Source organism: Pteropus vampyrus, unplaced genomic scaffold (genome assembly GCF_000151845.1).
Source record: "Pteropus vampyrus isolate Shadow unplaced genomic scaffold, Pvam_2.0 Scaffold21, whole genome shotgun sequence".
NCBI classification, from domain to species: Eukaryota; Metazoa; Chordata; class Mammalia; order Chiroptera; family Pteropodidae; genus Pteropus; species Pteropus vampyrus.
Window position 1 is genome coordinate 14,176,929 of NW_011888802.1, and position 16,715 is coordinate 14,193,643.

At 36.5% G+C, this 16,715-nt stretch overlaps 1 protein-coding gene across 4 annotated transcripts in view; it reads left to right on the top strand.

The window, feature by feature from the left end:
* The window catches only part of MBNL2 (muscleblind like splicing regulator 2), a 161,855-nt gene that overhangs the window by 113,381 nt on the left and 31,759 nt on the right, over window positions 1-16,715 (top strand). For 3 of the 4 annotated variants that reach the window (XM_023528012.1, XM_023528010.1, XM_023528011.1), the window contains exons 4-7: window positions 5,232-5,432; window positions 8,114-8,377; window positions 14,488-14,541; window positions 15,162-15,315. In XM_023528012.1, coding sequence (XP_023383780.1) covers window positions 5,232-5,432; window positions 8,114-8,377; window positions 14,488-14,541; window positions 15,162-15,315 — 673 coding nt within the window. The remainder of the gene's footprint in view (window positions 1-5,231; window positions 5,433-8,113; window positions 8,378-14,487; window positions 14,542-15,161; window positions 15,316-16,715) is intronic. The other variant, XM_011355506.2, reaches the window with a different exon arrangement.

Genomic DNA, 16,715 nt, shown 5'->3' on the forward strand with positions numbered 1-16,715 from the left:
TGTTGAGGCTGTTAAACATTGAGATTCCCAGCACTAGACATCTCTCGCATCTTCTCTCTCTTTTCTGGTCTCATTCATTCCTGTAGCTGTGAGTCATCCACAGGCCAAATGTATGTTTCCAGTCCAAACCTTTCCTCTGAGCTCCAGGCTCATATGCCCAACTTCCTGCTGGACTCACCTTTAAATTTCTCACAGGAACTTGACACGTTCAAGACTGAATTCTCTATTCCACTACGTTCCCATTTCAGTAAATGCAGCCAGCAGTTTCAAACCAAAACCAAGCAGACTCTCTCATGTACACTTTCTTATGTTCGGTTCATCAGTAAGTGCTGGTACATCTGCCTTCTAGTCCATCTATTTCTCTACCTCTTGGCACCCTTGTCTGAGCTATTGACCTTTTTACCAAAATACTTTATAAGCATTTCCTTTCTAATCTTTTAATTTCCAGTGTATCCTGAATACAGCAACCAGAAGAATCTTTTTAACACATAAATGACATCATATCACTCCCTTACTTAAAACCTTTCAATGCTTTTCTATTTCACTGGGGACAAAGCCTAAACATGTAACCTTGATTATGATCTATAGTGTCATCTGTGATCTGGTTTCCACCCAGCTCACCAACTCACCATGGCCCACTCTTCCTGTATCCACTGAGACCAACCAAACTTTCAGTTCTGAGAACACAGAAAGCTCTTGCATTCCTCATAGCCTTTGCTTTGGCTGGAAGTATTCTATTACTTTTTACATGTTAATTTCATCTCATTCATAAGGACTCCAAATCTGTCCCCTGCAATTTACCACCAATCTCCTTCGCTATCAGTGAGGCCTCCTCATTTCTACTTATCCATAAAAATGATTTGTAATTTTCCTTGTTCTTGCCCATTAGGGTTTCAGTTCTATAAGTATACACAAAGTGTTCTGGCACAATGTCTGTACTAATAAATATTTATTGAACGAATGAAAATGCAAATCATTCTTTCCTCTCATAACCGTGTCTCAAATTCACTGTATTTGAAATTTTCCGTTCACCTTGTTCCTCCCAGCAGTTTTTCTCTCCCCATTTCCTGATAGGATATAACAGGAATTCTTCCTTTCCTTTCCTTCCTGGCACACTGTCCCCCTCCACCACCACCACACACACACAACCTTCATATCTTCACTCAAGATAAAGAGCGGGTGGGTAGCCTTTAGTAGAATAGAGATTTAAGAGCCCATTCGATCCGGTCCTTGAGGATAAGGTCTTACATTGAATATTCTGCCCTCCAGAGATGCTTCTGGGAGTAAAGAGAGTAGATTTAAGGGATGTCATGTTTTAAGCCTTTCAGTTTGAGTGCCAAATACCTACCACCCTTTGAAGTCAAAGCTTTCTAAATGTATGAAATCTCACGCTCTTGTTTTTAAAAGTCAGTTGATGAAATTTTAGAGCCATAAATATCCCAGGCCACTTAGTCATTACTCCTCAGCACCAGCCCTTCCTTGCCACTACTAAATATCAAAGAACACGTGGGCAAATGTGTGTGTGTGTGTGATTGTGTGTGTAATCTTAGAATCTGGATCTACTGATGTCACGTACTGAGAAAGAACAGTGGAGAGTGAGAAGCTGGGGACAGAAACACAGAAACGTGGAGTGAAGTACAAAGGAAAAAAAACATGACCAGCGTTTCAGAAGCAATTTTCTTCCAGAACACTTTCTGTGGCTCTTGGCCTCCGGCCTCTCTAACGGCAGTTAGTGCTGAGAGATGATGAGGACCAAATGGATCCCATGTCAGACAGCCTGGCAACAGCCCTGCAGAAACCAGGGGGCCGATTCTGCCAAGCTCTAGCTGAGATGCTTCCAGGAACAGAATCATTTGGAGGTGCTGCCCTTCTCTTTTCTCAGCTGCCAGCTAAGAACAGAATTCAGACACCAGGATACACTGTCAGCCCGGACTCAACCTCTGGAGTTTAATTTGAATCTGGGATCTGAGAACCACTTTCCCAAGGCAGCAGCGCCCCACACAGCTGTTGAGAGCAGCCCTACACCTCTTATCTGTAGAAGACCCTGGATGATTGTGGGACACAGCTGTCCGCCAACGTTCTCTCTTTACGCTCCAAAAACATAAGGGCAGCTGGTGTTTTTTTTACTCTTCTGTTTTAAGAAATTACCAACAAAATCTAGTGAGTGCAGAGGAGTGAAAATAGCCCCAGACTGGGAGCTAGGAGTCCTGGGTATTTTGTCCTGACTCTGTCTCAGCAGCATTGACCTTGGGTAATCCATTTAGTCTCTGCTTTAAATTGCTTTCACCTGTAAGACTGTGCAGTTCTCACTGCCACACTTGTTCCTCATGGATATTGACAAAAATTAAAGAAGACAATGTGTGTGAAAATGCTTTGAGAACAGCCGAATCTTTCCCAGATGTAAGGAATTATCGTCGATAACAATAACAACAATAACAATAATAATATAGTGCCCATCTCTGAAAATTACCATAAATGTATTTTTTTACTAATTAACTTCAACCACAAAATAAAGAAAATATCCAATTGAATCTATTTTTATAAGGCCTATGAATTTTTAACTTTCAGTTTCACATGAAAGAAAAAATATATAAAGAAGAACATATTTGCTATATTTAATAAGATTTATATCTCTATTATTATATCACTATACTGATTACATTCCTGTTATAGAATCAATGGATAATTTGGAGGAAAAAACTTTAATACTAATTTTTTGTACTACTAATGATAGCTGCTATTTACTGAGTTCTGACCATGAAAAGCAGGAGAGAAATAGCACCAAGTTAAGCCTGACTCTTTAAGCTACATAGTTTTACTTCCCTTTTGCAGACAAAAGAATTAAAACTCAAAGAGGTTTATTTTCTGCCCAGGATAAAAATTAACAACTGGCAGAGCTCTGGACTTGAACTCAGGTCTAAAATTTGTGTTTTTACTTGTAAATAATACTCTCTGTGAACTGTTACAGCTATCATCAATAAAACAAACTAAAACATTCATTTGAGATAATTAAATTAGATAAACGAGTAACTTATATTTTTGAAAGCTAAATTTAGCTAATTACAGTAGATTTGTTGATATTCAAAAAGGTTTTGGAAAATGAGTTTTGAGGTTCTCATATCCTTATTGACAGGTACAACCTGTATTTGTATCATCATACTAACTCTGGCTTCAAATGATCCACAGGAGAGAGAGTTGGGAATTTGCTTCTAAAGAAAGTCAAAAATAAAAATGTAGTGGCAGACTCTTTTCTCTAAACGTTTATTTTGATAAATAGTCTCTGGGTTAAATTACTCATTTAGTACAATATTTTTTTATATTTATTTTCATTCCTCATCTTTGACAGTTGTCCTCAAACTGGGCCACACATCAATCACGTAGTAAATTTTTAAAATGCAAGTTTCAAGGCCTCTGCCTAGACCTATTGAGTCAGAATTTGTATTTCTATTTATGAAATTCTGCCCCTCCAGGCATCCCTGATATAGCTGGTTCTTTCACTGATCTCTTGTGATTTATGACCTTTCAGAATTGATTTTTTTTAATCCTAACATTATATAGTCCTTATACCATTTAAATCACTTGGCTTTTTTTAAATAGTACTAAATTACAAAAGCTATAGTTACTGAAAACCACAACTTTCTATAATTATGACTCAAATGGGTTGAAAATGGAAAACATAGACATAAAATTTTAGAAAGTCAAGGAAGAAGAAAATCCTAACTGCCAACTATTTCCTATGTTGAGACCTCATGTTGCAACTTCCTTCCAAAGTGAATTTTATGTCTGAGCCATAAAGATCTAAGAGCCCCTCGTGGGAGTACTGTAGCAGCAGCTCTCTAAGACCATTAGATTCACCTCTTTCAGCCCCCAACCACTTCAGTAAAGACCTTCAGCCTCTCCAAGAACTCCCTGCACAAACTAGCAATAATTCACTGTTATCTAACATGATCATTCCTAAGAGATATTTTTATTATTGCTGTCAACGAAAATTTTGTTTAATAAACATATATTGTTATTTTCCCCATATGTTCAACAACTCATTAAGAGCTATACATAGACAACAAAAATGTTGCCAACAATGTATAAATAGAGAAGAAGCGTGATGTGGCCAACAGCATAGTTCAACATCATAAAATTGCATTAATATGTCATTGCAAATATTTGAAAACTCGTTCTAAAAATAAATAGGTTAAAAGTCATCTAATAACTAAAAAACAAACAAACCAACAAAAACCATTCAAGTCCAACTCAGTGTAAAATTTATTCTAAGAAAAATCTTTATCATCTCAAATTTTTAACATTTTTTTTTAAAGTAAAGTTTGTTGTTCTCTTAAATGTACATTGTTTCTTTTCTGAAAGACATATTTTTAGGCGGGGCTTTTAAAAATAATCATCTCATTAAACCCATAGCATATTTCTTCTTGTCCCCGCATAAGGAGTATAGTGATAGAGAAGTTTACTAAGGTACTGTATGCCTTTATCACAGCTGTGTTGAATTTGTAACCTAGGAAACCAAACCAGCTTTTAACAGCCAATTGAAGAAATTGGCCAGTTGAAAAGTTCAAGATCTTCCATCCAACCTTTCGGGAAGGGAAGGTTAGATCTAGACATACTTGAGCTAGAACAAGAAGAAGCAGGTCTATAGAAAAACTGCACGTGAATTTTGATAATATTCAGGCTAGTGATAGAATATGGAAACATACTGGTAAGTCTGAGCAAAATAAAACCCCAAGTAATACCCACATTTTGAGAATGTATAAACTTGGTCAACTTGAAAATCAGACTATAATCAAGGTTTTTCTTTATCCTTCTCCCATTGAGAAACATGTAGGAGGAATCAAAGATTAAGAGTCAGAGGTCCATAGATTTTACTACATTAGCATTATAACACTCAGTAATTTGGAATGATGTACAATTAGAGTGAAAATTATTTTCTTGAGAACACTTTCATAGAAATGAAGTTTAATCTGTTCCATGTAATTAGGTTTGTATGACGTTCTCCTATGATTTTGTATGGTTTGGGGAAGAGAGGACCTATATGGATTTTATTTTTTTTTTAAGCAAAACAAAACAGGGAAGTTTAATAAACTTTCATAGTTTAGTATTGATTTATGCAACTAACACAAAGAGTCTTGTATACAATGAATGAATTTTGCTCAAATAACACTTGCTGGTGAATTTTAAGTTTTATTCTAAAGATATCTTTGTCCTGTGTTGTCTTCCTTTAACAGCCCACTTTTCCTGTAGGTCCCGCAATAGGGACAAATACGGCGATAAGCTTTGCTCCTTACTTAGCACCTGTAACTCCTGGAGTTGGGTTAGTCCCAACGGAGATTCTACCCACTACACCAGTTATTGTTCCCGGAAGTCCACCTGTCACTGTCCCGGGCTCAACTACAACTCAGAAACTTCTCAGGACTGACAAACTGGAGGTACTTCAATTCTATTTGTGGTTTAAAATGCATTTGTGGTAGAAGTGTATTTCTATGTCAGTGAATGCTTGTAAGATATTACGTACATATTTATCTAAAAGTCATACATTCATGATTCTTTGGTTTGAATCCAAGGTCAAGTATAAAGGAAATTAGTCAGTGGGAAATGAATAAGTTTAATACAAACAAAAATCAGGAGTAAAATATTAACAACCAATGGAACACTGCATTAAGCACTGTATGGGCCATAGCGATGGCTCCTGAAGGCATCCAGCTGTGCCAGGCGTTAACCTTTGCTAGATCCTGAAAACGTCTGGCCAATGGGGGACGCTCAGAGACAAGGGTAGGTGAAGGTAGGACTATGACTATTGATGAATTGGTATGACCATATTTCAATATTTTAAGAACTAGTATGGCTGCTCTACAATGTTGCAGAATATCAGCTCTAATTCTGTTGTTGATAAACAGAAGGAATTGGAAGCTGGGAAAATTTATCGATTGAAGTAATTTCTTTAACTCAAATTCAAGTGTTCGATAAAAGTTAAGAAAATAAGTACACATACTTATAAAACATAATTTTTAAGTCACAAGTCAAGCCAACCCATCTGGACTTTACTGGGTAAAATTTCTCTTTAATCAAAATTAGAGGATTCATCCATTGATCTTACCTACTATATCCTATGATATTTGTAGGATATTTTATATGGGTGTGTAAGGATTTTAATAGATTTTTTAAAGAGCTCCTTTAATCCCACTACCAATTAAAGTTGTTAGGTGATAAATTTATGGTTAGGATGTATGCTGAGCTTTGTACTGGATCCTTCGAGAATGTTCTTTTGTTTAAATATTTACCCAATAAATCTTGAGGTCAATAAAATGTTGCTGCCTAATATCAGCTTCAGTCTAAAGTATATGAATCTCAAAATGAAAAGACTATAGACGAATCACTACTGTTTTGATCGAGTCTGTCCCTGTGAATGTTGAACAGATCTTTCAGGGACTAGAAAAGTGTTCAGGGCTCCACCTGCTGGACTCATGGAGATGTATAGTGTTTAGGAGGTGACCCTGTGGTTTAGAAAACAAATTAAATCAGCTGAGCTGAGAACAAAACGTCCTTTCCAACAGGACTGGTGGACAAAGACATATGTAAAAATGATTCACAATGACTTAAGCAGAGCGGCTTTATTTCATTTCAAACCAGGATTGAACTCGGCTGCACACAGCCAACCCTTGGTAAATGCTTAATGGCTAGTCTACACCTCTGATGCAGGCTCAGACTAAAATCATTCCATTTATGGAGGAAGGCTTACTCAGAATCTATGGGGACATCTTAGCAATTTTATTTTGTAAATTTCATGACCTAAAAATGGAATGGTGGCTGATATTCAAAGTAAGAAAAAGTAATTAAAATTAACAATTTTGTGATTTATCTGTTTACCCTTCAAACTTTCCCAAGTATGTTTGACTTTCATAAGGCTTGAATGTCACATCAGTGACCCTTCATATAGTGTCACTGGTAACCAAGATGTGAACCACCACTTAAACATATCAACTTTTGATTTCGAGCCTAAAAAGAAAATAACATAAAATTTTACTAGTAATTCTTCCCTGCTAACAATATTTATAAATATAAGTATTATGTATATATGTTATTCATGTTATTTTATGTTATCAATATTCAGAGCAAAATTAAAGAATACTATATAAATTCTACAGAAAATTTTCTTTATACAGTAAACTCTTGATCCACCAGAATTCTCAGAGCATGGAGCATTCTAGTTACTTGAGATTTCAGGATAACTAAAGACTAAGGAATAAAAAAAGGAATAACAACACACCAACACTTCAAACTCTATTCTCCTTCCCTCATTTATTTCTTTCTCTTTATCTCTTCCCATATCTCTCTCCTTTTTGTCTTTTCATTTTTATCTTTTCTATGTGCTGTCAAAAACAATAATATAGTAACCTTAAAAGAAAGTTTCGGTGTGTTAGATATTGTAGTTCTTCTGGTTTATGATTCTAAGCTAAGTTATCTTTGCAGAGCAGGGGAGACCTGGGGAAAACAGTATTCAGCTTTACCCCATCCCCATTTTCCATCCTCAGAGAGAAAGAACAAGTTTGTCATTCTCCTGGCTTCTTTTCGGAGTTGTATGTATATCTATGACCTGGTGGCTTAAACTATGATGAAATTATCTCTCTATACAAAAAAACTTACAATATCCCAGAGCTGTCAGGGTAGGAGATTTGCATATATATATATGTACATAGATGTCAAAACTATCTATCTATCGTCTATCTATAATCCCCCTATATATAATCTCCAAATTATTATGTATCTAATATACGTATACTAGATATATAGAGACAATGGAGTCCTTGTTGGTCTTATTTTGGCTAAACTGCAGATTTTGACTTATTTTCTCAATGCAGAGACTCACTCCAAAGCAAAACTCAAAATAGTGGTTGTCAGGGATTCCGGTTACTTAAGTTATGGATAATCAAATTTTAACTGTAAATGGTACAAAAGCCACCGTTAAAAGAAAGAAAAAGCATTTATTCCTTCAAACAACAACAACAACAACAACAACAACAACAACAAATGGCTGTGCTTGCAGAGGTAGTTTTCGGTGGCCATCAGGCTTTCTTCTGCATTGTCTGCTCTTGTTCCCCATGTGTCCTAGGTATGCAGGGAGTTCCAGAGAGGAAACTGTGCCCGGGGAGAGACCGACTGCCGCTTTGCACACCCCGCAGACAGCACCATGATCGACACAAATGACAACACCGTAACCGTTTGTATGGATTACATAAAGGGGCGTTGCATGAGGGAGAAATGCAAATATTTTCACCCTCCTGCACACTTGCAGGCCAAAATCAAAGCTGCACAGCACCAAGCCAACCAAGCCGCGGTAGCCGCCCAGGCAGCCGCGGCCGCGGCCACAGTCATGGTAAGTGGGGCGCGCCCGCCGCGCACCTTCCTCCGCCCCCGGAGCCCGGGAGTTCCGCTGCGCGCGGAGGCGGCGGCTCCCGCCGCTGGGACTTAGACGCTCTCCCAAACAGTTGGGGATTGGGGAAGGCTGCTATTCCTGCTGCTCCGCTGCCTAAGTTCTGTTGTTGTTTCCCCTTTTTTGTTTTGTTTTGTTTTCCCCTCCTTCCCTTCTTCAGCACAATAAGTAAATCCCTCAGGTGCGGGTAACCAAAGGCGATGTGCCAGTGCCCTCTCCCAGGTCCACTTCTGCTCTGACACTGGGCTGTAACCAGCGTCCGTTCTTCCTCAGAGAGGGGCTCAGGGGCCTAGCTTAAGACGGTAGAAAATAAAGCTGAAGTAGTGCAGCTGGGAAACAGTCGGCGGCCCCTCAGAGAGCAGCTGCAGGAGCAGAGGAGATAGCAACAGGTGATCAATCAGTGTCTGGCTCTTACCTATTCCTAATTTTTTCCCTCTTTTCTTTTATTAATCACAAAGGCGATGCTTCAAACTTTCTCGCCCTAAATGAAATTTCTTGCAAAACATCAAGTCACGAAACAGATGAAAATGGAGCTATACTGGCTGGTGCTTAAAAAAAAAAAAAAAAAAAAAAAACCCTCGAGTGCCTGAGTCATTGTACTGTCCTTTAAAAACCAGCAACAGCCTCCTCATTATCGTTTGAGAGCCTGTTACAGCTCCAGACTCTCAGGCTCCACCCCAGACCTTTGGGATCAGAATTCAGATTTTAAAATATCCCCGTGTTTTGTATGCACATTAACACTTGAGAAGCGCCTGTCTAGAACACTAGTTCTCAAACGTGGCTATATTTTGAAATTACCTGAGAGGTCTTGAAGGGTTCTATCTAACACCAGCCCCTTCCCCCAAAGTTTCTCATTTAACTGGTCTGGGTGTGGCCTGGGCAGTGGCCATTTTTTGAAGCCGATTCCAATGTACAGCAAAGTTTGAGAACCATTGCACTAAGCTGCAGAACTTCCTAATTAATTCGTTTAATGTGAGATCTCTGGCTTATCAGAAGTCTATTTGAATATATGACAGGCACTATGCATTCATTCAAAACATTTAATGAGACTTGCCACGCATCAGGCACTTGCTGGGTAGAATAAGTAAATTAGGCAGATTTCCTTGCCTTGGAGGAGCATGGAGTTTAGTAAGTAAGAGTGACAATGCTGATGATGGAAATGCATAATTGGGTCCAGTGGGGCATGAAAGACTCAGCCAGTCCTTCCTTGGAAAAGACAGATATGGCTTTTGAGATAAAAGGTAGAATTTAAAACACAATGTTCTAACTAGTGACCATGTACCTCACACATTGATAACTGATCAAAATGCAAGGGGAGCTGTTATACAAACAGGTTCATATTATTCAACATTCTTTCCACAAATGTTTACAAATGCCTGGCCCCGTGATAAGCAACAGGGATACAGAAATAAAGGCACAGAGTCTGCCCTTTGTGACTGCCACTTAGTGTGGCACGTGTGGTTATACAGACCTCTCCAATCTGAGCTTCTTTCCAAGCTTCTTGAGCACTGGGTCCTTCATCTCTCTCACTGTTTCTTCTCAGAGTCTCTGTCCTTTTAGTGTTCTTCCTGTGTCTTTTTCATTCTTATGTCACTGGACATAACTGATTTTTCTGAATATACGAGTTTTTATATATCTGAGGATGTATGCATCCAACATATGAAAGTTGTTACAACATAGAGAAATTCTCCCTTTTTTTGTCCTAGTAAAAGAGTGGTTTTCAAAACATTATAATTGAGAATGGGAAGTGGAGGGAAGATGAAAGTAAATTGGTTACTTAATGCTGATGAAAATGGAATTCTTTTATATATTTCTCCAGTATGGACTCTGTTTTACCATCCTCTTAGTGAAGATCTCATTCTATGAGAAGTAAATTTTTTTCATTGTAATGATTCTTTAAGTCAGCTCCAATTTATCCTAACTGCTATGTTGATTGTTGGACATAAAGAACACATTTTTCCATTGAACTAATATTATAAATCATCACTCAGCATCAAGAATGTCCCCAAGGCTAGTCAGGACTACGTTAGCAAAAGACAAAAACCCAACTGAAGTAGCTTAAATTAAAAAGTTGGACTTTACTAGATCATGTAGTACCCTCCAAAAAGAGAAATAAAATAGGGCTCAGGGGTGCCTGGATTCAGAAACTTGAAAACCAGTAGATATCTCTCTTTGTTCTCTTTTCCGCTTCTCTTGGTATATCAGTCCATTCTCTAAGACAGGCTTCTCCATACAACACTGACCATGGCTTTGGACATCTACAGGGACACATTCTTACATATTTGAAGGAACAATGTACCTACTATATGTCAATGGTAGGTGACCTGGATTAATGAAGATAAGAGAAGAAATGGCCATTTACACATAAAGGTCATTCTTCAGCCTCATATCTCTTTACCTTTCTGCACATTTTCATATCAGATTCATCAAGGTGCATAGAGGTTATTGCAGTGGATGTCAGTATATTTAGTTACCATAGTTTCCTGGATTGTTATACTGTGCCCAAATTTGGAGTTCTGATATTTTGGGGAATCTTGCAGCATCATCAGAGACAACCCAATGGAATGTAGTTTCAGAACAAAAGCCAGCTTCTTTCTGACAGTGACATGAAAATTACTGAATCTGTCATGTCTTTTTAGTTGAAGTGAGAGGTTCATTTGAAACTAGCCTAGGTTCACTTGGATAAAGCCAAAGTATTCTTACTCTAGTACCAAGATTACTCAGTACACTGAAGAAAAACTATTATTTTATTTCCTTGTTTAAAAGAACAAATAGAGTAATGATTTTAGTCAGTAGATATTAATATTCCTTCCATTCACCTAGGTTTCATATATGAACACAAAGAATTTCTGTAGTGCAACTTTTATTACCGTCCAGGGATTTCCCCATTGTCTTGATTAATTGGACCCTGAAAATGAATTTAAAGCTTTGATTCCAGAAAAAGAGATACTTATTTCCTTTAGAGCCTTATTTTTTTCTCACAATACCTCTTAAAACATGAGCATCATCTTCTCCAGAATTTTTAAAATGTGAAAATAAGCCAGACAGAGCTTCTGTTTGGTAATTTTAACTCAAGGGTATGTGATCTTCAAGCAAGCACTCTTTTTTCACCCACACAAAAACAGAGTTATACAAGGAGATACCTACTTCAAACAACATGTATAGGAACTTTGAATTCCCTCCTACTTGTCCATATCCTTTTCTTCCATGTTATAGTGGCAGCTCTGGTCGTTGTTGTCAGGGTTTCCTGACTCCTCAGATGTGGTCCTTGCCTGTAACGCCTGGCATGGGCCTTGGTTTGCTTGCCTCAACTCACAGTTTGATGGTTTCTTGATCCAGAAAAAGAAAAACTTTGCTTCATGTACACAAGCTGGAGGAGGCCCAGAAGGGGCAGAGGATCAAAAATGTTCGTAAGGCCAGCAAGAAGGAATGCCGAGTATCTGGCACATCTAGGGTCTCAATTAAAGAGAACTTTTTTCTCTATATAGGTGCCTAAAGTAGATTCCAAGATGCACTGGGCTTGGTTATCTCTAAAGTCTGTTCTAAGCCTGAAGATCTTTCAACATAGGTAAACATAAGCCAGGACTCAAATAATATCCTCTAAGCAGAATATCTGTGCACTACAACGCTGTATTATAACCTAATTAGTCATCCATATAGGTTTTTTAATGTGTTCTATTCATGGGCCTCAAAGTGTGAGGTGTGTAAGATGTTAATACAGATGCTTGATCCTCCAAGACTTTAGTGTTTCCTTCAAAGGGAAAGATACTTGTGTCTAGTAAAGATAACCCACAAGATGAAGTGATAGAAAGTCACTGTCCAGCTCAGTTTAGAGCTCTCGGTTTCTTTACATTCCTAGATTATTGTGATTTCTATGGAAATTAAGTTTCAGAAAACTAAGATCAGAAAAAAGCAAACATTAACCTTCCAGCCGATTATCTCTGGGAGAAATATTTAATATTTCTTTTCCTACTTTGAAATTTCATTAAATGATTCTTTGTTAAATCAAAATTTTGTTCAGAAATACCAGCCTTTGGGGACATAATCACTGTTCTAGTTAGTATATCAGAAAAAATCAACCCAATAGTAGATTTGTTCTATAACTACCAAGGACTGAAAAAGTGAAAGGAAGAGTTGAGGCCAAAATGATTTGGAGTTTAAATATCCAATTAATGTTCTCAACGCACTCTATGAGAACAGGCTATGTAGCCATATATAGGTAGATTAAGCTAAAGAAAATGCATTATTTAGCAATATAAAATTACACAGGAATGAAAGATTTTAAATGAAAGTCGTGTCATGGAAGTTACATAACAGCAACTTGCATTTGAGAAAAGAACATCCAGTATAAAGAAGCTTTCTTATTATAACACTTAGTTTATACAAATGTTCACAATTCTACTTTAAGAATAATGATTTCACAGTATTTGATGGCTGCTATCAAGACTGCCATACAAAACAGATTCTCCACTGGCCATTCTAAATCTCTTCTCTACCTATGGTCCTTTCCACTTTATTTCTAGTCTCCATCCCCCATAGCGCTTCTGTGAAATGATCTCCTATCATTTCTATACTTTGAATCCTGAATCATCAAATGATGATGACCAACTCTTTATTTTCCAAGGAAAATATCATTTACTATTTCCCTTTTGAGGGTTTAGTACTATCCCATTTTATTTCAAATGCCATAGTTCTAATTCAGAACTTTAGAACATAACATTTTGTATTTATTATATAAACCTTAGGGGTTTACCTATTGTGCTAAACATAAAAAGAGGGTATTTCATTTTTTATTTGCATTGGAGCTATTCCTTCAAATTTCTTTATTTTCACAGATTTCATTATAGCATTTTTAGGTCTTTTACAACAATTACCAAGGAATAGGAAAATTTTTTCATTGTAGTCTAAATCAATATTTGTTATTATTTCAGCTGTTTAAATAAAACTATCTGCCCAAAAGTATGGTTATAAGTTAAAGATATTATTTTACTTCTAATATTTCAAGCAGTTCTTTGCTATTTTTTAGCTGTTTGCTATTTTTAGCTATTGTACTTGTTCTAGTCAAAATTTCCGCATCTAATTAACTGGGTTGGTCACTGATCATAGCTAAAAGTACAAATAGAATTATTAAATATAAATTATTTTGATACTTGAGGACACTAACTACCTTATTAAAGGGTGTTTTCTTAGTATAATCCGGTAAGTTGTTAAGATAAATTGAATTATAATTTCAAATGTAGTAGAAATCATAGAATGGATGATAAGTTAGTCATTAGAAACAGTACAATGGAATAAAAGTGGGAAATTTGAGAAACTTACTGTTCAAATTCAAAACTTGTTAAGTTTGGAACCTTATTCTACATTGTCAAATCCACACTAGCAGAATGAAGAAAAAAATTGAGACAATTATCCATGATTCAGACAAAAAATTAAGATCCAAACCCAAACAGTTTTGCCTAAATAATCTTGTGTTTGAATATTTTTTTGCCTGAATTTTTTGTCTCAGTTGGCCACTTCATTTTGTTAGGCTAGATTATCATTAAAAGTTTTTTTTAATACAAGTTAAAGATATAATCTTTTTTTTAAACTTGGATCTTATATACTTAGTGCATTGATTATTTTATATTTGAAAACTAACTTATCAGAAGTTCTTCAATCCTATGGCCCTTAAAAGTTTTCCATTTTTTTTCTGAAGCAATATAAAAAATGCTTATGGTTTGTATGCAAGCTGCTGTTTTAATTAACTTTCCTGAATTTCAAACATCTATATTTTACTCTCTTATATGCTTTTAACTAAGGTATAGTAGATGCATTTTTGCTTCGATACTAATTTAAGGTGTAATATTCATTTCTTTAGAGAACATTTTTGTTGTTGTGCATGCCTAGTGTTTTGTACGTTGTATATTGCATTCAGAATATTTTTTTCCTTCTCACCTATCCACAATGCAATGCCGTTCCCATGATGCACCTCTGCTTGCTGTTTACCTGTATGTTAATTCGCTTGAATCCCATTGGCCCACTGCCATCATGTGCTCGCTGCCTGTTATTAAAAGACTCAGTCGACTGCCAAAGCAATGAAGCGACCTCTCGAAGCACCTGTAGACCTGGTACTTTGACCTTTCACCTTTCGCTTTGCATGTAGCTTTTCAGAGAACCATCTGAGATTTGTATTACTTGTAAAGTATTGGTTGCAAACAATCATTTATTATTAAGTAATGAAAAAATTCAATAAGGTGTTTTGCCATCTCATTTTCATATGTAATATGTGAAATAAATTAATCCTAACAAATTTTAATACCTTTTCCAAAAGAGTGAAGCAAATTTAAATTACTTGGCTCGGAAAATAATTCTCATTAACCTTTAAATTCAAGAAATTGTCATTTAGTTAAAGACAAGAATGGGTACTAATAATAACACAAATGCTTCTTTTCCCCCTTAGAATAGTTTAACTCATTTTAAAAGCTGAAGCCATTTTTGTTGTTGTTGCTTGATAGTTTTTCTTTTCCTTAGTTGAGATGCACCATTTTGGGTTACAGAAATCATGCTTTTGCTCTCAATAACGAATTCTCACTCATTCGACATTGCTGCTATTTAAATTAAGGTGCATGGCAGAGGCATCTCCTTAGCTGTCATTTTTTAAAAGAATGTTGCAATTGATGATCTCTGTGGACACTGAAGGTGTGTTTACTTCGAGTTATACATATCTTATCCAATTCTTCACTTATAGGCCTTTCCACCTGGTGCTCTTCACCCTTTACCAAAGAGACAAGCACTTGAAAAGAGCAACGGTGCCAGCACGGTCTTTAATCCCAGCGTCTTGCACTACCAGCAGGCTCTAACCAGTGCACAGTTGCAGCAACACACAGCATTTATTCCAACAGGTATGTGCCCTGACAGTTCCAAGTCCTGTGTCTGTGTGCCCTTCTGGTCATGTGCTTTCTTCTCATTCCTTTAAGCTGTTCGGTGGCATCTAGTTTGCTTTTAAAGGTACAGTAACTACAGCCTGAAACTCAATGTCCTAGCTATCTAGATATATTTACCTTGCTTGGAATGATAGCTAAAGACTGTTAGGATTCTAAAGCCAAATATTTTATAGAGTTAAGTGACAGACTGAACCCATGAGAAGCAAATAGCAGTTAGCCCTTTTGGTTTCTTGTATTTACACATGCTATGTAAAACTGTTTATGTAAATAAGATCTTTTATGTGTGACAATTGAAATTTGTCATTAACCCTGTATGACCTAAAAATAGTAATTTCCATAAATACTAACCTTTTTTTTTCTATTCTTATTCAGAGTACTAAAAAGTGAGGTTATTCAAATTAAAGCAATCCTCTACTCATATTTTTTACATCCATTCTGTCTCTCCTGCCATCCTTCTCAACTTCCAAGTTCACAAATATAGAGAGCTCTCATGTCTGGTTTCTAAGCCAATGCCTGATAATATCGAATACTAAGATACATTAACTCTATCATTCAACTAAGAGATGAATTATCTTAATCATAGAATCTCGAAGTTCAAAGGATTCTTAGTGATCATCCAGTTAATTGTTTTACAGATGAGAAAACTGAGGCCCCCTAAATGCGAAGTGACTCCCAAGGTAGCATAACTAATGAGAAAAAGACCTAGAACCTAGTTTCCCTGTGACTAGTCCAATCTACATGACATGACACAACCCGGGCCTCCATATGTGGAGGCCACAGAGTACTTTACAGCTTGGCATAAAACAGCAAATAAAGTGAAAAAACAAAAGTACAGTGCACGTTAACCCTCCTCCATTTCTTACTCACCGCCCTGACCATAGACCTACATACACCATATACAGACACAAGAAGTCACCCTAAATTGACTGTGGTTTTGACCTTTGGTCTGTGTTAGAAAAAGGGATAGTATTCTCAATATAAATAAAATTTGCTAGAGTGTCAAACAAACAAACAAAAGGAACCAGAGAGTGACTTAGGCTGTTCATTGTGTTCTTAGTTTCAAAGTCAAATTTTTATCGCATGATAATGACTTAAAGGTAAATATAGATGAATAGCAATTTTTATCAAAAAGAGCTTGTTTATCCTAATCCACATGGTTGTACTTTTCACAGGCTTATTATCCATTTCCTTAAATCTCACAGCATATCAGGAGTTAACAAAGGAGAGAGTTAAATAACTATTTCTATGGTATTTTTTCTATAAAATCTATACTTTGAAATGAATTATTTACCTGTTAACAACATTTATTATAGGAAAAGTATAAATTACATAAGTAAATGTTTCTTAGTATTTTGTGT